The sequence below is a fragment of the Rhamphochromis sp. 'chilingali' genome (assembly GCF_963969265.1).
Source record: "Rhamphochromis sp. 'chilingali' genome assembly, chromosome: 6".
Taxonomy (NCBI): Eukaryota; Metazoa; Chordata; class Actinopteri; order Cichliformes; family Cichlidae; genus Rhamphochromis; species Rhamphochromis sp. 'chilingali'.
In genome coordinates, this window is record NC_137933.1 from 1,350,438 (window position 1) to 1,371,368 (window position 20,931).

The 20,931-nt window shown below is 39.2% G+C and overlaps 1 protein-coding gene across 2 annotated transcripts; it reads right to left on the reverse strand.

Annotated features, from left to right (window-relative positions):
- Positions 1-5,605: 5,605 nt before the first annotated feature.
- On the reverse strand, positions 5,606-20,472 carry asb7 (ankyrin repeat and SOCS box containing 7). 2 transcript variants are annotated; one of them, XM_080885724.1, is made up of 5 exons: positions 20,231-20,472; positions 19,449-19,545; positions 14,304-14,557; positions 11,697-12,302; positions 5,606-7,742 (listed from the first exon to the last, which is right to left on the reverse strand). In XM_080885724.1, exons 3-5 carry the CDS (start codon positions 14,542-14,544, stop codon positions 7,603-7,605), a joined length of 987 nt encoding a protein of 328 aa, XP_080741850.1. In that variant the 5' UTR covers positions 14,545-14,557; positions 19,449-19,545; positions 20,231-20,472; the 3' UTR covers positions 5,606-7,602. The 2 variants fall into 2 exon arrangements, with proteins under 2 accessions (XP_080741850.1, XP_080741851.1); XM_080885725.1 differs by lacking the exon at positions 19,449-19,545.
- Positions 20,473-20,931: the final 459 nt, after the last annotated feature.

Here is a 20,931-nt window from a genome sequence, read left to right on the forward strand (position 1 = left end):
CTTGGGGAATCACCAGCTTCAGAAGTGCGCCCACCTTGTTAGGAGATCTGGGTTGTTGACCCAGAGTTTTGAGTTCTCACTATTATTGTACTTTGATTTTGCCTTAATTTATCATTTCTAGTCTTTTGCTTTCTTTGTCAGAGTTCTGCCTTCTGGTTTCTGTTCTGTGTTCCACAGTTGCTTTCTCCCCTGTCTGCTGTTTCCCCTTGTCCCCGCGTCTCTGTGTTATGTTTCCTGTTTTACTTTGAAAGTCCGTGTCTCATGTTAATGTATCTGGTTTTGCTTCCCTTGTCTCGTTAGCCCTGATTTGTCCCAGTCATGTTTCCCTCCTGTTTCCCATTTCTTGATCGCTCCTTCTGTGTATTTAAGCCCTGTGTTTTCTTTTGTCTGTGTCTTGATCTCCATCATCCTACGCTGTGTGTTCTGTCCATTTGCCAGCCAGTTTGTATTCTCAGTTTGTTTAGTTTTCTGTTCTGCCTTGCTATCCAGCAGTGAAGCTGAGTTTGTATTCACGTTTGCCTCCGAATGTCTGCACTTTGGGTCCTCCATACCAGCACTCCTGCCTGCACACATCCCACACATGACACACCTGATGGTAAAGTATGCCATTTTGCAAGACATACTCACTTCTGTTAATGCCTGTCTCCTCTACTTGGTCCTTGTCTATTGCTTGCTGAAAACAGGAAGTTAAACTAGGATCAGCTTTTAGCAACTCTACTATATTGCCAAGAATTTGAAGCCCGAAAGGGAAGTCCGGCTTAGAGTGCACTTCTGGGAGTACTATAGTATGCTGGAACTTTTCCTGTCTCCTTTGTCTGCTACTTTTCTGAGGCTTTCCAGATGCAGCTTCCCTTTCCTCATTAAAAATGGCAAAGCACTGAAAACTTCTGAGGTTTCACTGGACTTTTGAGCTTGAAGTCTAGTAACAGCCACCAGTTGGGGTGAGTGGATAAGCAGTAAGAGAACAGGGGTCCGTTCTTCGTACCTCGCTTACTACATCCAAGATCAAATCATCGCGCTAACTTTGAGCTCGCTATCCTGGTTCTCCGAACACACCTGTTGTTGACGATTAGTACAGCTGGATGAAGTAATGTGAGATCACTGGGTGGCTTAACAGGGGCTACGCATCGATAGTAGAAACATTGATCGGGAACCCTCTGATTGGTCGGCGAAAATGTCAAAGGAGCGCGCTCGGTATTTTTCGGCAGCAGAGCAAGAACTGTTGATTGAGGGATTTCAGGAGTTTCAGAGTTTAATTAAAACGCAAGGGAACACTGCAAAGGCTGCAAAAGCAAGGAGAGAGGGCTGGCAGGAAGTTGCTGACAAATCAAACTCGTAAGTAATTTAATAATAATAATAATAATGATGGATTGGATTTATATAGCGCTTTTCAAGGCACCCAAAGCGCTTTACAATGCCACTATTCATTCACTCTCACATTCACACACTGGTGGAGGCAGCTACAGTTGTAGCCACAGCTGCCCTGGGGCAGACTGACAGAAGCCAGGCTGCCATATCGCGCCATCGGCCCCTCTGGCCAACACCAGTAGGTGGTAGGGTAGATTTATTATATTATATTACATTATATCCTCTTTCACATTAGAGCCACAACAGGACCCACTAGAACATGGGAACAAGTAAAAGTGAAATATAAGAATATGCTACAGAATGGTAATATTTATCACTTATATTGCTTTTAGTCTCTTGAAAATAGACCCTGAAATAATCTGTTTGTTTATAACAGCAACCAAGAAAAGGGCAGAGCAAAAAAAGACAGGTGGTGGTCCTGCACCCCCTCGTCAACAAGTTGGTTAAGTAAATAATACCCTCACGGGAAAATCGATATCTCTGTCGCGCTGAGCTAAAGGATCCTGTCTCTCCCGCAATATACGCTGAATTCTGAGGACTCTCCTTATCAATCTTGCACCTTCCGCAATGGGCTGCTCGCGTATATGGACAGGACATGGCTGCGACAGACTTCCCAAATCCACCTTCGCTTTTATAGCCGTGGTCTCTCATCTTGATTACACGAAGTAATTTACAATTACTACTCTGAACTGTGAATTACATCTGAAATAATCAAATACATGAAATAGAATGATTAATATGGTAAATGGCCTGTATTTATAGCACTTTACTAGTCCCTAAGGACCCCAAAGCGCTTTACATATCCAGTCATTCACACAGACATTCACACACTGGTGATGGCAGCTACATCAGAATCAGAATCAGAAAGGGTTTTATTGCCAAATGTTGAGCAGGTTTACAACATTAGGAAATTGCTGCGGTGCTTCAGTGCAAACATGCTGTCATAAATAGCACTTAAATAGACATGAAAAAATAAAAGTGCTACGTAGAAAGATATATGCATGAGTGCAGGTGGTGATCAGTGCCAAAACATGGAATCATGCAGTGAACACAGCGTAGGGTCATGAGTTAGTGGCGGGGACAGTCGTACGTTTATTGTTCATGTGTCCGACAGCAGAGGGGAAGAAACTGTTCTTATGGCGAGAGGTTCTGGTGCGAATAGACCGGAGTCCACATTGTAGCCACAGCCACCCTGGGGCGCACTGACAGAGGCAAGGCTGCCGGACACTGGCGCCACCAGGCCCTCTGATCACCACCAGTAGGCAACAGGTGAAGTGTCTTGCCCAAGGACACAACGACCGAGACTGTCCAAGCCGGGGCTCGAACCAGCAACCTTCTGATTACAAGGCGAACTCCCAACTCTTGAGCCACGATCGCCCAATAGTACATTTCCCTTTTTTTAGGAAATGACCTGTATGTATCTGTATGAAATCAATAAAAGGATCAAGTACTGCATTATCTTTAGTTACATTGATAATATGTATTTATGGTAAAACAGTGGTGGAATATCGCTGTTGCTTTCGTATAAATGAAGCGGACATACCTGCGTGGCTGCGATCTAATCCTGTTTACATAAAGTAAACCTGCTCCCGAGCAGGTTTACGCTTACGGCTCTGTTGCTATGAGCTTCGGGGAACCGAACGATCCAGGATCACGCGAAATCATCAACAATCATATCCAGCTAACTTACTTGGCGAGGTACGAAGAACGGGCCCCAGACTGAACGAGTTAACGAAGGTTTAAAAAAAAAAAAAAAAGGGTCAAACCCATTACTAGAAAAACTTAACTAATAAAGTGTCTGTTGGGCATTGATCAAGCAAAATTGAAAAAAATAGCTTTTTTTTTTTTTTGGCCATCATATTACAACACTTTTTGCCAAATGCATAAATAAAAACAGCCTTACATAAGTCTCTTAATTCAGGTAATATAGGACTTTAATAGAATTCCTAATGTACTCAGCACTTGATGACATCAGGAAGGAAAACTGCTGTCTCAAGAGGGCACACAACATCCTGCAGGACGGCACACAACATCCTGCAGGACGGCACACAACATCCTGCAGGACGGCACACAACATCCTGCAGGACGGCACACACCCAGGACACCGGGCGTTTAAGCTGCTTCCGTCTGGCAGGAGATTCAGACTGCTGAGGTTGCGCACAGACTCAAGGACAGCTTTTACAACAGGGCAATAGCCCTAATCAATGCTAACAGCTGACCTCCCTGGGCTTTTTTTCTTTTCTTTAATTTTTTTGTTTAATGATAACAATGTGCAATAAACATACACTCATTCTTTTTATCTATTGAGTTACTGTGTTGTGCTGATGCAGGACAGTTTCCAATTTTGTTGTACTATTGTACTAGGTATGACTGTGCAATGACAATAAAGTTATTTTATTTTGTCTTATCTACCAAAGTGCACCAAAATACACTCTTGAAGGCACAGTACTTGTACAAACCAGACTAACTGAAGTTATCTTCAGAGGGTATGTTTGTTTATTTTGGGCAAGATAATCTAATGATGATGTAGGAAGTTTACCCTATGATTTCTGCCTATATCAGTGATTTATGTATTCAATGATCACGTCAGGCTCAGGTCACGTCTCTCTAGAAATGTGTCTTGTTTTGACTTCATCTTTCCTGCTGTTTTCATCTGCAACTCAGAGATACCTCTATAGCATGATGCTGTCTTTTAATTCAATGAGAAACTGTAAAGAGTGTTACTAAAAAGGAATGACTCTGAATACCTTTTCAATCCACTGCAAATGTAGTTGTGCAGCAACAAAGGCAGAAAAGTGTGATCAGTCAATAACATGATCAATATAAGGTTACAATTCTTAAAACTGTCAGTTTTGCAAATGTCTGAGAAAGGAAATGCACTTGCTGAGTCTTCAAAGAGAGACTTTGCAACCCATTACATGCACAATATCTTTCAAGTTGTGGTCCAAGTTATGCATAAAAAATGTATTTTACTGTGGAAACCACTCGATGCCTGTTGGTAGACATAAAATACCACTTAAATTCAGGTAAAGCTATCCATTTCAACTTGCAGCCTAAAATACAGGTGCTGGTCATAAAATTAGAATATCATCAAAAAGTTAGTTTATTTTACCAATTCCATTCAAAAAGTGAAAGTTGTATAATGTGTACATTCAGTCCACACAGACTGATATGTTTCAAGTGTTTATTTCTTTCAACTTTGATGATTATAACTGACAACTAATGAAAACCACAAACTGCAAATTCAGTATCTCAGAAAATTAGAATATTATTTAAGACCAATACATCCTGGCCAACTGTCAAGTATGAACATGAAAAGCATGAGCATGTACAGCACTCAGTACTTAGTTGGGCTCCTTTTGCCTTAATTACTGCAGCAATGCAGCGTGGCATGGATCTGATCAGTCTGTGGCGCTGCTCAGTTGTCATGTGAGCCCAGGTTGCCCACGCCTTGCATACGTCTGTGCGTAGTGGTTCTTGAAGCACTGACCCCAGCTGCTGCCCACTCTTTGTGAATCTCCCCCACATTTTTGAATGGGTTTTTTTCACAATCCTCTCCAGGGTGCTGTTATCCCTATTGCTTGCACACTTTTTTCTACCAAATCTTTTCTTTCCCTTCACGTCTCTGTTAATGTGCTTGGACACAGAGCTCTGTGAACAGCCAGCCAATTTTGCAACGACCTTTTGTGTCTTGCCATCTGTGTGCAAGGTGTCAATTGCCTTCTTTTGGACTACAGTCAGGACAGCAGTCTTCCCCATGATTGTGTAGGCTATAGAACTAGAATGAGAGACAATTTAAAGGCCTTTGCAAGTGTTTTGAGTTAATTAGCTGATTCAATATTGAACCTTTTCACAATATTCTAATTTTCTGAGATACTGAATTTGCAGTTTTCATTAGTTGTCAGTTATAATCATCAAAATACAAAGAAATAAACACTTGAAATATGTCAGCCTGTGCGGACCGAATGTACACGTTATACAACTTTCACTTTTTGAATGGAATTGGTGAAATAAATCAACTTTTTGATGATATTCTAATTTTATGACCAGCCCCTGTAGAAAGCTGGTGTTTCAAAATCAGCATTTTTTCCTAAAAGACAAACATGCAAAATTTAAATATGAAAATAATACTGACGTCATTGCAGATGACTTGATTTGTAAATGTAACATTTTGGGAAACAGAATTCCACCATGCAAGACAAAGGAAAAATCTTAGCTGCACTGTTTCAACGCCAAATCCTGCATTTTATTTTGTAATAAGTAAAAAAAAAGATTCACAGTATCTCTCCCAGAACACTTAACTGCAAGTTTTTTAATTTTAAGAAAGCATTTCTGCAATAGAAATCAAACACACTGATTCCAAACGTTTCATGTATTTGCACAAAAGAAACATGAGTCACAACAAACAGATCACAATACTTTCCAAACTTTAAATACATTTAGAGATCATTGTTTAAATAAATTCTCCAAAAAATATCTCTTGTTCATGTCACATATTTACACTGATCTTAGCTTCTAGTGATTGTATATCCATGTTACTAATTCAGGACTTTATTATTCTTGCTTCCATGAAAACTTTTCCCCATTAACATGTGAAAGATTGACCTCATGCTTAAATAAGCAGCCTCACGGCTCTTTTTAAATTAGGCAATTTCAATTTTACATATTGGTGTCAATACGTAACAAAGAAAACTGGATGCTGTCACAGTAACAGATTATGACTTTGTAGGCCTCTTGTGAGTTTTATCACAAAGACAGCATTTGTCTTATAAATCCTGCTTCTAATTTACACTGATTGAGACGCTGGTCTGTGCATATTTACTTTGCCCGATGTAGAACAGAGATCATCCTTTCTCAGTGCTCGTGTGCAATGAGTGGGGCAGGATAGTTTTGTATTTGCTGAATAAAATACAGACAACACAAAGACATGACAACAGCAGAGAACTCAACTTGAAAAGGTGGTTACACTGCCAATTCTGACAAGCCATCAAATATCTTAATGTAACCTTGTTCTACCAGACACACGATGTCTGAATCTAGCCATGATTAACAGTTATGTAATTGTGACTTATGCTGGAATGACAGGATGTTGTCACTAGAACAGATTGATCAAACCAGTAATGCTATGAATGTCACATTTGAAACACGCTCAATAACTACATATGGCACAGAAACTGAGAGCCCACCTTTTAAGTGACAGAGTTTCAAGCGTTAACCTCGGTTGCAAAAGTCTATACTGGGTATATTGTTGTGTCATAATAAAGTCAAAATATGTCTGCATAGTCTATTGTTGTCCATGACAAAAAAGCAATGCTGCACTAAATGTAATAAAAACATATTCTTGCTGCTTTTGTCACAGCATCCAGTAGAAGCTTGAAACCTTTCAATTTATTTTAAAATGAACCTCAATCTGGTTGGACAAGCAAACAAAAAACTAGCTGGTATGAAAGTTTGTTTAATTGTTTGGAATAATTTACAACTTGTTTTCATGTTTGTATAGTAGTATTCTACAGGTGGCTACTGACACGATGCTGTTAGCTATAACACAGAATCTGTATTTCCTGCCCACCTAAAGCTCCATATCTTTTCTTACTCCTTTCAAACACACCTTTCATCAATGTGAGGAATACAGCTGAGACAGGCCTGTTGTAAGGAGCGATTCAGAAATGTAAATGCAGTGCCTTTTGGATTCAGGCTCAATATTGTGCAGTAAAACAAATCAGGGAGCGCACTGGAGAATTTGTTGTTTGCTTCTTTAACAATTATAATTAGCATTCATAGCATTTTTGAAATCATTATCATTTTGAAATCATAATCATGATCATTGAAGCACTTTGTTTTAAACAAGGTTTAATGAGAAACAAAATGACAATCAATACACTTTGAGTATACCCATGGAGAATAGCATCATGCACATTTACAAAAAGAAAATGAAGAGTAAAAATCCTAAGTGCAGCAAGAATGTTTTCTGCAGTCAAACGAGGTTTCTCTTTTCTACAAAACCACAAAAAACAAACAAACTTGAGGTGTATCCATTTCCATTCTTGGGCAACTTTTCTTATTGTAAAAAGTTTGAATAAAAGTGGGGAAAATGTTTTAATGCACTGAGAACTAGGTGAAGAAAAAGCCCTGTGGACAAGTTCACAATTGGTTTCTGTACCTTTCCTTTCAGATGAGGATGATTGCATAGTCTCTTAAGAGATTTGTCATCTCTCCTATTCTTGTGTTATTGCTTCACACAGTGTCAAACTTGTGTTTTAAATAGTCTTTCATAACCTTTGCAAGTGGTAGATCCTCCAAGAATTTCAAGCTTTGAAGGCCAATACAGTGACGGATTTTTATTCGACACAAATCTTGTAGAGTCCGAGGTTGTCCTGAAAGAAGAATAGAAACAATGACTACACATGACTATCATTGACTCCCAGTAACATGACAGAAACAGAGCAAGAAATATCAACTCTGAGCAAAATTATTAGCAAGAGTAGATGTCTCGTTATTTAACAATTAATACAGTGACAGTGCTCACATGCCCCCATTAGTGCAACACTTCGAGTTTTAATTCTACTTTATCTCACAGCAGTGTTTGCATCCTACTGCATTCCAAGCATAAAATAAAAACAATAAAATTGAGAGGAAAGTTAGATAATCAATCAGGGTGAAGGTGCACATAACATAATATTAATAATATTATCAAATTTTCTTTTTCTGGAAATCAATACACTCTGCAAAAGAAAAAAACCCCTCACACACGGTCAAAACAGCCGACTGAGTCAAACAAAGGGTTAGAATAGGGAAGAAAGGTCATTCAAATAACTGGATATGGCATGGTTGTTCATCTGCCACACAACCATCTCTCAGGTTTACAGAGAATGGCCTAAAAAAGAGAAGCTAGCAGTTCTCGGTGTGAAAATACCTTGTTGGTGTTGGATAGGGCTGTGCGATATGACCAAAACCTCATGTCCCGATATAAGACATCTATCGTCCGATAACGATATAAATCACAAACATTTAACATTTGCTGTAAATTCTGTGAATCTCGGGCAGCTCGTCTTGCATGAAGTGTTTCCAGCTGCGCGTCATGTAGCTGGAGTCGAGTGTTTTAACCGATGCATGAAACGACACATTTTTAGACAGACGTTGTAACGGCGCCGTTTTCTTTGTGAGTATTTATTACACGGCGTGCTGCGGGGGAAAGCCTGTTCTAACGTTTGAGTCTAAGGTTTATTTTTTTAGCACCTGACGGCTCTTTTTTGCTTCTCATTTGTAAACTCTGCATACTCATTCACATGATTCAGTTTATTTTGAAAAGTCTCAACGGGCTCTTAAGCTTTATTGTGAAAGGTTTACGTGGAAAACAAACCAGCGGACAGTGGAGCCACGTGATGGTTTTTACCATAATTGTTGCTAACGACAGCATGTAAAAACATGTCTGTCAGTAGTGTGGTTTTATTAAATATAAGAGAAAGAGAGAACTTTAAGGAATGAATACAGCCACTACAGTGACATAAGAACCATGAAAAAATATTGCCGTAAACAGTTTATTTTGCGACACCACGAAACAAACGATAGCTTAAAATGAAACGACAGACGTTTTTATATCGTTATATCGAACAGCCCTAGTGTTGGATGTTTTCAAATATTAAATAACCTCAAATTGGTTCTTTCACCAAGTCCAACAGCCCTCTGTGGTGTGGTGGAATAGAAGGATTTGCAGAGGACAAGTCTGCAGAAACTGTGTAATGCTATTGTGTCAGTATGGTGAAACAATGACTGAGGAATGTTTTGGGAACCTTGCTGAATCTAAAGGCAGTTCTGAATAAAAAAAAAAAAAAAAAAACGTGGTCCAGACTTGACAATTACTGATTCCTGATCATGCTTCGGTAAGAAACTTAGCTATGTTTGTGGTATGATGTGCATGTAGCGTGCTGTTATGTTGTAAATTGTCTGGATACGCTTGGGAAGAAAAACATTTTTAATTGCATAAAATGGCACTGATCACATCAGCTGATGGGGAAACATTGTTGGTTTTCCTGGAAAATTACCATAAAATTATGCACTACCCACTTAAAATTCATGAAACTGTTCTGAATATCACTTATTTGTTACTTAAAATTATTTAAGTACAATTTGTGTCTCCTTTCCTGTAACCCCCACTAGAGCTGGGCGATATGAGATTTTTTCATATCACGATATGTTTTTTTCATTTCAGGCGATAACGATATCTATCACGATATAAGCCAAATAACTATATTTGTAAGATTTAAATGTGCCGTTGCTCACAAGTAAAATGTGAAATAATCAGCAGCTTGTTTTTATTTAAATATTTATTTCCCATAATAAGTTCAACAGGGTAGATGTACTTAAGGAACATGAGACTTTTTCAGATAAATAAAGGCAAATATTGCAAACTACACAAAAGGCAGCCGCTAAAGCGTTTAAGTTTCAAAACAGAACAAATGAAACAGACTAAATTGTCAATTCCACTTAGAAACAAAATATTAATTCTAAAAATAAATCTTAGTTTGTTTTACAGAAGAACAGACAAAACTGACTAACTTTTGTCAATATCAAATAAACTGAGAACTAAAAGGAAATTCTCAATCTCTCCTTGTTGTATAGCTGAGCTTTTCAAACAGTTTTAACAGTTACTTTAGTCTGACAAAAGCCGAATGACGAATTAGCGCTTCCAGTCAGAGACTGAGGCTACGTCCACACGTACACGGGTATTTTTGAAAACGGAGATTTTCCGTTTTCGTTTTAAAAAATAATCCCGTCCACACATAAAGGCAGAAATGAAGGAAAACGCTGCTATGAACATGCCAAAGCAGCAGGTGGAGCTAGATTCCTAACCGTGCAGAAATGTTGGCCAATCAGAAGTCTAGAAGCCTCGGTGGGAAAAAGTAAACAAAGCTGGGGCATAGAAGCAGAACAGAGTCGTATGTGTGGACGGACAGTAACTGTGTGTATATGTAAGCATTTAAACACTGCAGAGAGTAGAATTAACAGTATTGTAGAAATTCATTTCACCGAAACAATAACGTGGCGCACAGTGTGACGCATGCACCAGTTTATTGTATTTCCAGACTTGCTTTCGGCACAATTTACAGTGCACGCTACTCTGTTTTTTGTCAGACTTGAAATAGCCGAAATACCTTCACACTACGGAACTTCTATGGCTCTTCCGTTCGACAATCTCTCCGGCGTTGGAACCATCATCTGTTTTCTCTTCGGTCACGCTCGGTTGATTTTTCTAGTCGGCACACTCATTTCCTCCATTACCCGCTGGCTGCTTCCCAAACAAACACACGTGTGGCTTGGCACTTGTGCTGTACGTTACAAGTCACGCGATGTGACGCTGCGGCTGTGATTGGTTCGGCTCTGCGCTACTTAATTTGGATTGGCTGATCTTTTTTTTTTTTTTTTTTTTTTTTTTTTTTTTAGAGGACAAGAGCAGCGAGGTCTATCGCGATAGCTTAATTTCTCTATCGAGTAAAAGTTATATCGCGATACATATCGTTATCGTTCTATCGCCCAGCTCTAACCCCCACCCCCTTGAACGTATGTAAAAAGGGAAAGGCAGAGACTTTACAAAGTTGCTGAAATATACTGACCCCAAACACACAACTCCAGAGCCCAGAATGATCTCAAGACTAGAGCACAACCATAAAAAGGAGATAAATCAGAGATTAAATGCACGTGCCATGAGCCAGTTGATTAATGTATAGACAACACTGATGAGCCATTTCACCACAGTACTATAGTCATTTTGGGCCTTCAGAAGAAAAAACCCAGAGTAACAAAATCTGCATATCTAGTCGTGTAAAACATGCTGACATGTTTTGTACGCTGTCGAGTCGGTTTTCAACCTTACCTTTTTTTTCCTTTAAGAAAAACAAACAAACAACCCAAAACTCTGGCAGTTCACCACTTACTTTTGTTCCATTGCAAGCTATTCATTGGACCTGGATGAGTTGAATTGCAATAACTGGAAAAATTGGGGTGTTCTAAAACTTTTGACTGGTAGTCTAAGTTTGCATAGCTAACTTCAGGATGGTGCTGCATGAGATAACCCATTGTTTTATTTAATGATATAAAGAAATATTTTGGTATCCCAAATATTGATACTGAATGCTATATCTATATTTGTTGCACAAAATGAAACAGGCAGAATATTGCAATACTATGTTGTAGCAATTTTCTTTCCTTCACCCCTAATTTTCTTTCATAGTTAAGAATATTTACTTTTTCCTCCTTTATGCAACAAACACAACATTGGCATATTCTTCACAATGCCACCGGACTTATATGACAAAGAGTGTGTTACTCACTTGTGACCTTCTGCAGGAAATCCAGACAAGGCCGGCTAATCCCTGACATGCTGACAGACACAGCCACCGGAGTCTGGCCCTCGTAATTCCTAGTATTGGTATCTGCTCCATACGTGTAGAGCATCTGGGCACACAACACATCATCCCTTAGAGCTGACAAATGTAAGGGAGTTTGGCCATCTTCAAGGCGTCCAAGATTAGTGTCCGCTCCCCTCTGCAGGAACATGCGGCAGTATGAGTGATTGCCTTTGATGACAGCATAGCGTAGCAGGAAGCCATTTTGAATGTCAATGTTGGCGCTGTGGTCAAGGAGGATCCGTACACAGCTGGAGCGCTCGCGGATTATGGCAAGCTGTAGTGGCGTGGTTCCTTTGTCGCTCAGAGGGTCTACCTCGGCCTTGAACTCGAGCAGCAGCCGCACGAATGAGTCTCGACCATAGTGGGCGGCCACATGCAGCGGCGTCCAGCCATCGTTACTTTTTGCATTTATAATGTCACTTCGAAACTCTGACTCCAGCATCAGTCGGGCAATGCGTGCTCTGCCATGCATTGCTGCATAGTGAAGTGCGGTGAAGCCACCAATAAAGTCCTTCACTGTGGGGTCAGCTGTACAGACGAGTGAAAAGAAAAGAAGAGTTAAATGCAGCAGACGCTTCATATTATAGGATTTATGATAAGCCAAGATAGTACAGTCCAAGAATAATCTGCTAGAAAGAATTTTTCATCAATTCGTATTTACAGTGCATTCCTGCTAGACTGTTATACTTTAAGTGGACATGAAACACGAAGCCCTGCTCTCAGAAACTGACAGATTTAACAGTCTGTGAAGTTGCATTTAGAAAATAAGTGTTCAAAGTTAAAGTTTTGAGAACATGTTGGTTGGGTTGCAGCTAATAGGTTTACATTAGTGTATGTTAGCTAACTAGTAGCTGAACCAATACCTCACTGCCCAAAAAGCTGATTCTGTCATAGCGCGGTGGTGGCAATGGGAAATCTTTCAAAGATAATGGCAGACGGCTTAAGTGGAGTGGCCAAACAGTCAACTTTTAAAAGTAGCAACAGGGTTTTACCTGACTTATTCATGTAGCAATTTAAATGTTTAGTTATGGGCAAACTGAAGCTTCGTAAAACACTGAAACATTTGAAGCATTTGTGCTGGAATTGTACTGGTTTTGAAACAATATCAAACCCATCTCCACAGTGACCCCTGCTGGCCAATTTGGATATTGCCACATCTTAAACAATATTCAGTCAAACAGTAATGCAGACAAGCCCAGCACAATTCCTAACAAGGTTTTATTTTTAATTAATTTAAAAATATATAATTAAATGAAGAAAATAAATGTTCTCCTTCTTTATAAAAAAGGTAAGATTTATTTTCACAGGCTAATTCTGACCAATTATAACAGTCCATTTTATGCACGAGTTAGGACAGAGTGAGGAACCAACTTTGAGGGAGAACTGGTGAGATTGTTCTCTCCACCCCGATGATACACCAGGACAAATTCAGCAGTGTAAGAGGAAAAAGAGCTCGCTGGTGCCAGATGAGAGATGGAGAGGAGAACAGGAGAGAATATAAAGACTGTTCTCTCTTTGTAAAGGACCGCTAGAAAGGTTTAACCCTTTAACCCTAACAGGTTAGGGCTACACTGGTGGCAACGTTTCTTTAAACTACTGCAACTCTTGAATGATGTGGGCAATCTGAAAAATGGCAACCGCTCTTGAAAGCAGCAACTCTGCGCTTTTCAGTGATATTAAGAGTCATTACATTAATCCGAAGCACTGCATCACAGCAGCCCCAGGAATGCAAAGGTTGAGAGAGTGAGCGTGTGCAGTGGAGTTGTGCAGAAAACTGATGTTTTGTTGGACACTTTTCTAATTATTTTATTAGTGTGGTGGGTTTCTTTTTCAGCATTTTCTGCCATGTTTTTTCCAATTGTTTTATTTTTTTTAAGTTCTATACATGACCTATCACCCATTACAAAATATACACTTCCCAGCCAACTTCTAACATTTGAAAAAGCATGGTTGCTAGGCAACCCAACCCATTTAACAGCCTTGCACTTCTGGCCTTTAAAGCACCTGGCCTATGCAGACCAGGTAGTTTTTTGAAGGATGCGGGGCCTGAATTGGGGCACACCTTGACTCTGTGTATGAGACTCACTGCTGCTATGTTATCTTAAATCAGTCATCTGATTTGGATGCGCTAGCCCGTCATCTCCAGAGTGTATGTCCATGGTTTTTCTGATTCTAACAGAAGATGCACGATAATAATCATATCCTGGGGTGACAAAATGGTATCTGGATGAATCTTAAGTCATATGAATAATATCCCAAACGTGGATTCTGTTCATCTGGACATGGGTGAGTGAAAAAACTTTTCTCCCATTGAGAACGATAAGTCCAGATGAAAAGAATGAACTTTTGGGATTTGGGACACTTAAACATTTTTTAAGTGTTTAAGGGATATTTATCTGAATGCTATAGAAGTGACTTCTTTTCAAATTTCACCTAACATAGCTGAATAAATGCCCACTTTTTAGTAACACAATGCCCTGTAGCATTAACAGCAAAAACATTTTCAGGTCGTGGGGTTGGGGGTCTGACCTCCATGCTCCAGGAAAACTCGAACACATCTCTCTTTTCCCTTGGCTGCTGAGAAGTGAAGCAGTGTCCAGCCATTGGCATCGCGGATCTTTGGCGAGTATCCTTGCTCCAGCATTCTCCTAACAGTGTATACATCCCCTGCTGCCACTGCAGCCTGGATCTGCAGCTCTTCATGAAGCTCAGGGTTCCTTCTGCAGTGGTGGTTCAACATCCTGTCACATTTCGGAATGGTAATTTTCATCTGTACCTAAGCTCTGTTTAAAATAAATAAATAAAAATCAGTAAATATATTCAGATTCAGATGGTACATTAAGCATGACTGAAATTAAGTTCAGACTTATGGCCGTGGCTTTTAATCTGAAAAGACAACACTAAAATTGAAAAAGTAGTAACGCATTACTTGGTGATAGAAGTGGCCTAAGAGCCTGTGTCAGTTTAAGTGTTGTTTTCAATAAATTGCATGATCAAAATTTTTTTGGCCTCACTCCCATTTCTTCTTGTTGCATGCTGAAGCTCAACTTGGAACCCTGTTAATATCCAACCATGAAAAATATGATTTTTTGCCATTTTTCAAGTATGTGAATGAAGTCTGCCTACCGCCTCAGTGCAACAAAGATCTACAGTTTAAGCAGTTCATTGTAGATCTGACAGACTTGAATGGACATAAATGGCTGACAAAACACACAAATCAAGCACACACAGGTGGTGCATTAAAAAAATATCTTAAAAAAAAATCAAAATCAAAATGTTAAGTCATTTTAAGCATAAGAATAGGAATCAAAATAATACTGAAATGGTGTACTAATGATGTTCAGGAGTTTTTAAGGGTTAACATTAATAATGAGCTTCCTCAAATATTGAGGAAGCTCATTATTTGATCGAGGGCTGAGTGATGAGGAAAATCTAATATCTATATCTCATGATATGTTTAAATAACCTCCAGAATCAAATGTTTTTTTCAACCACATGAGTGCGGAAGGAAAAACTCTTTTTTTTTTAACAGGAAGAACCCTCCGGCAGAACCAGGCTCTGGGAGGGGCGGGGCATCTGCCGTAACCAGTTAGGGAGATAGAAGGAAGACAGGATAAAAGACATGCTGTGGAAGAGATTAATAACAAGTATGACTCAAAGCAGAGAGGTCTATTAACACATGAAGAAGAAATACTCAAAGCATCATGGGATTTGTTAAGTGTGGATAGTTAAATGCAATTGCAAGTTGTGCCTTGTTCTCAGAAGGACAGCAAGTGGACAGGGATAGGTGAGATGAGGCAATGCAAGGAGGAAGAGAGGCAAAGAGTGATTCAGAGGCAGAGCCTGGTTTATTTCCCACAGCTTGTGTAATCTGTTGCCTTATGGTTCCAAGCACTGTCACCAATCTTTGCATTTCATTATTATCTCACAACACTTGTTTAATCAGCTACCAGCTCTCCTACAGACTTTTTAAATGTCTACAGTAGGGCTGGGCCATATTATACCGTTCACGGTAATACCGGTATAATGTTAGGCAACGATAGGGAAATGAAATATCGCGATAGAATATGAGTAAAACGCGCATGCGCAGTGCCTTTGTTTTCATACGCACATGGCCGATTGTTGAGTGAAACAGATGAACCAGAACTGGTTTGTAAAAATGGTGCAACTTCAGTGATGTGGAACTGGTTTGGTGTTTGTCCGTCAGGTACACGACAAAGCACATTTTTTTGCAGAACATACAAGCAGCCGTCGTTATTGTCGGACTAAGATGCTCTTAAATCTGGGAGTGATCTGGGTCCTAAACTCCGTATGCTTCAGGTCAAACAACACTGCAGCATCACTAAGAGTTAAAAACTGTCTAAATTCTTTCATCTTTAATAAAACGATCAGCATTGCTGCTTTACCAGGTGTAACTATAAAGTTTAACTTCCAGGCATCCATGAAAACAAAAGTTATTACATTTAACGGAGTTAGAAGTTAGCAGGAAGCTAGCGGAAGTTAGCTCGCTAGTTTCGCTAGTTACCTAAGCATGATATAGCATGTTCTGACTGAGAGATTTCTGAAAAAAATCAAACGTACAGCTCTGCTATCACTTCCAACATAAATGAAGACAGGAAACTAAACAGCAGTGACGTTTGTAGGGTTACTGAAGTTGGGCTAGCTGCTATATAATGATGTGCTACGTGATCGCTAGCGACACAGCTATGTTAGCATAACATAAACAGTGAAGCTGGAGGACGAACACTAACACTTTTCCACTTATAAAAGTTAACGTGAAGGTTCTTCATGGTTAGAGACAAATGCAATCGCATGGCAGGATGCTGTAAACGGACCAAACTTCAGTCAGGAGAACAACTGAGATAATCCATCCACAATACCAGGTTAGTCATTAATATACTGCAACAACATGGGAATAGAGCAGCTGCCAGAGAATTCAACACTAATGAATCAATGGTACAGAAGTGGAGGAAGCAAGAAGAATGAGTTTAATAAAGTTTGATTTATCTGACTGCTTTGTTTCGCTTAATGTGCCTTATAATCCCGTGCACCTTATACGTACTGCACACTGCAGTTTAATGTTGCAAAGCACCTCTTTTTAACTTCAGTGGATATTATACATGGTTATGCTCAGGATATGTCAGCCCATTTCTACTGGAAATGCCTTTTGGTTAAACTTTCAGCAAGGAATTTGCATTTGCACTGTTAAATTTTTATAAAGCTTTAATGTACATAAAAACCAGCTTCTTGTTTAAGTGAAAATAAATGGAAGGTTGTCTTTTTGCGCTAGTAATGTTCATTTCATTCATTTCATTTATTTATTCATTTTCAGGCACAACAAATACCTATATTGAACATAAAATACACAAAACAAAAAACAAAACTTGCCTGAAAAAGGAGTGGGACGAAGAAAACTTATTAAATCCCACCCCTATACTCACTCATCAACAAAAAAAAACAATAAACTTCCCGCAGCTACGCCCATCATTGCATACAGACCCATCAACAGCCCCGGGCAGTTGTATTTTGTCTTGCATCAATTATATCGTCAGTTATATCGTTATCGTAAATTTTCAAATATATATCGTGATAAATATTTTTGGCCATATCGCCCTGCTCTAGTCTACAGTGTCAGATCAACACAGCCCTGCCCTCCAGTACTATCAGGAGCAGCAGCAACACCTCAACAGCAACATTGTACCCATCGGGTAAGAAATAGGCTACCTTTGCTTTGCCTTGTCCCCGCCTGATAACAGTGATATAAAATGATGTGAATCCATATTAGATTTTTGAAGAATGCGGGTTGTTGTTATTCACCCTGGTCCCATGTGCCCCTTTTTAACTTTCAGTACCCGCCCCTTCAAAAATCTCTACACCGCTCTGCCTGAAAAAACAATGCCGTGGTCCCAGAGTCTGCCGAAAAGCGACAGACTGAGCACGAGGTGTATTCTTGCCTCGACACCCACCTTTGTTGTAGTGTTTGTGTTGCATATTAATTACGTCACAGGACACTTGGACGCGTTGCTATGACAATGAAAACGCACATTAGGTGGTACTCTATTATAATGGAAAACCAGTTAATCCAATTCGAGTCGTGGCGAATCAAACCGAGCAGGTACTAATGGGAAAGGAGCCCATCTGATCTTGAGCTGCTTTCCTGCTTCTCAATACTTTCCCCATCGCTCTGGTTAAAGTTAATCTTTGTTTTATGAGTCTAAAAATACAGCTTCTTTCCAGCTGATTCTGACAAAGTTGAATGTGATCTTCTTGTTCTTGAGTGTAACGAGTAGTCTGCAAATTGTTCTGTATTAACACTGATGATGTGTATTGATACAGTGTACATTGATGGGGTCTCCAAATTCTAGATGTCGACACTGATACACATGTAGAGTGTTTTTGATGAAATATTGTGAACAATGTTGTTACAGAAATAACTCTGGCACATTAGTTGTCTGCTATGGTCTTTCGGTGTTGGCTGGCTAGTGCACTAATTGTTTTTAAGGATGTACCACTGCCACTGGCCACTGCCAAATTTCTTACCATCTCTCTCTGGTTTATTGTGGGTTTTTTTCCCAGCCTAGTGATGGTGTACCTTGTGTGCACTGCCATCTGTCTGAGACTTCTATTCAAAAATGCAAAACTACAAATACAAAATCAGCTCTATGAGTCAACTTCAGGCATCTGCTTCATTTGTGATGACATAGCAAGGAAACAAGCCCCATCTGGCAATGAAACTGCTTTGGAGTCAACTGTCCAGTTAATTTTGAGCAGCTAAAAACAGGGGACTACAAGAAAAGGGTGTAAGCCGCTTCTTACTGTACTGCAGCTAGGATAGGCTCCAGCCCCTCCATCACCCTAAATTTCTCAGCAGTTAATCCAAACTCTGAAAAAACACTGACTTAAAGCTCAAAGTCTGCACTTGAACACATTTGACTTAAAATCCAGAGTGGTGGAGTATAGATGGTAAACGGACTGGTTCTTATATAGTGCTTTTCTACTCTGAGCACTCAAAATGCTTTACAAAACTTGCCTCATTCACACAAGCATACTGTACTGTTTCTATCTAAGCTTCCTATCTAACATTTACACGCATTCACTGACGGATGCATCTTGCCCAAGGATATTTGGCACGCAGACTGGAGAGACGAGGATTGAACTACCAACCTTCTGATTAGCAGGTGCTCTACCACCTGAGCTACACTTCAAAAGACCATCAAATCATTTTTTTATTAAATTATTAACAGTTTGAAAATTTGGTTGATCTCAGAATTGCACAAATAATGTATAAAGCAGCAAACAAATCTTTACTCCACGACATTCAGAACTTAGGAGTAAAAACTATAATTTATTAATTTTCTTTAATTCAGTCTTACTGAATAAAAAGCAGAAAACTTGGAATTTAAATAATATAGAGGCAAAACTATAAAAGTTGTATATATTCCCCCCAAAAATGTAATTATAAATGAAGTTATCTGAAAATGTACATGTTTGACGTATGTTCAGGCACAACAGTGGAATTTCAGAGACAGTCACTTTTTTGCTTCAGCTAACAAAGGCTTAACCATTACTTGATGAAGAGGTCTAGCAAGTTTTTTTGGTTTCCTTGTTGGGAGAAATTATGTTGATGTTAAAAGAAAAGAAACAAAAGCTAATGTTTTAGATATTAAAATGTACCTTTGGACCAGCTGAAGAGATAGGCTTCTTTTAGTCATATCAGAGCTGCTTTGCAGATGTACTGGTGCACACTGTGAAGAACTGAGAATTTGTTTCCCTGTGGCACACAAACACAGTCATCAAAAAGAGATTAGAGGCAATGAAGAGTATTGTGAACGCTAACGGACAGAGTCAATTGATTATGGATACACCCCATTTATTGCTGAAAACCACAACAGCCAAACAATAGTAACAACCAGAGAGTTAAATACAAAAAAATAATGATATGCATATACACTACCCAAAGGTAAACTTACTAATTACACTATTTTTTAGCCAACCTGGGAAAACTTTGCAAATGAATGAAAACGTAACTATCTGTCATTACCTTAAAAGTTTGGCTCGTTAGTTTAACTCGTTTGTGATAAACAATAGACATCACCGTGGCTTTATTTGCTAACATGACCAATAATACAAAGCACGCACAAGTATACAGATATAACTTACAAAAGCTCGGCGGTGAAGATAGCTCGTTTCCACCACCCCAGAAAGTGTAACGACAGTAGATCCTTTTAGAATAACCCATGGTCTACGGCTGTACGTTCTTAGAAGGTTAGCTGAAGCTAGTTAGCCAGAAAGCTAACAAACTCATTCGCTCGTTTTTAATTTTATTTGGCTTCATTTGACTTTTTACACTATTATAATTGGGTAGAAATAAACCCCCAAACACAGCGCGTGTGGATATTAAAAGGAATTCTACGCCTTTATTGACAAAACAGCAGCTCTATAAAACAAAGACTTACTTGTCAGACGCTGAACCGACGTGTAACTGAGCCAATCAGCTTTCAGGTATACGGAACGATTGAAGTTGTCAAAGCTGCATTATTCCGTTACTTTCAGCACAAATACAATACCAAACAAAGAAGCTAGTGTCAAACTTTTATCCATATCTTTGTAGGTAATGACAAGAATAATCTAACTGTTCAACACTAAGACTTAATCAAAGAGTGTCTGCGAAGAGCTTCACCAGCGTGACTCCATCAGCAAAAACAATAACACTTCCGTCTGCAGACTTTCACAATATAAGTATAATTTCCACAGCCCCAAGCACGTCAAGAACTACCATTTGCAAAGCAGACGTATGAAACTGTATTTTAGGATGCAATTAATTTAAAATAAATCAGAAAGGCAAGGAAACGTGCATATATGATGATGCTATTCTGATTAATCAATTTGCAGATTAATGATCATAAAACTAACCTCACGGCCCATTGTTAGTCAGTGGAGCTAGTTTCCATCATTATTCTGCAGTCAGCTGAGATTAAAGGAGTGGTTTGGATGAAGAAACCTTTCTCCTACAGAAAACGTCCAGTTTGACAGAATGAACTTTCTGAAACTAGACACATTATATAAATCCATGGTCATTGTAGTAAATAAAGTGCTAGTATTATATTCACTATTATATATTCCCCACAATGTAAAAACAACAACAACAATATAAAGT

Excerpts from the sequence above, each read along its gene's own strand:
- asb7 (XM_080885725.1), bottom strand. The coding sequence starts at position 14,544 with ATGAAAATTACCATTCCGAAATGTGACAGGATGTTGAACCACCACTGC. Across the intron at positions 12,303-14,303 it reads AGTTTTCCTGGAGCATGGAG|CTGACCCCACAGTGAAGGAC; the intron begins GTCAGACCCCCA and ends TCGTCTGTACAG. Across the intron at positions 7,743-11,696 it reads TTTCCTGCAGAAGGTCACAA|GACAACCTCGGACTCTACAA; the intron begins GTGAGTAACACA and ends TTCTTCTTTCAG.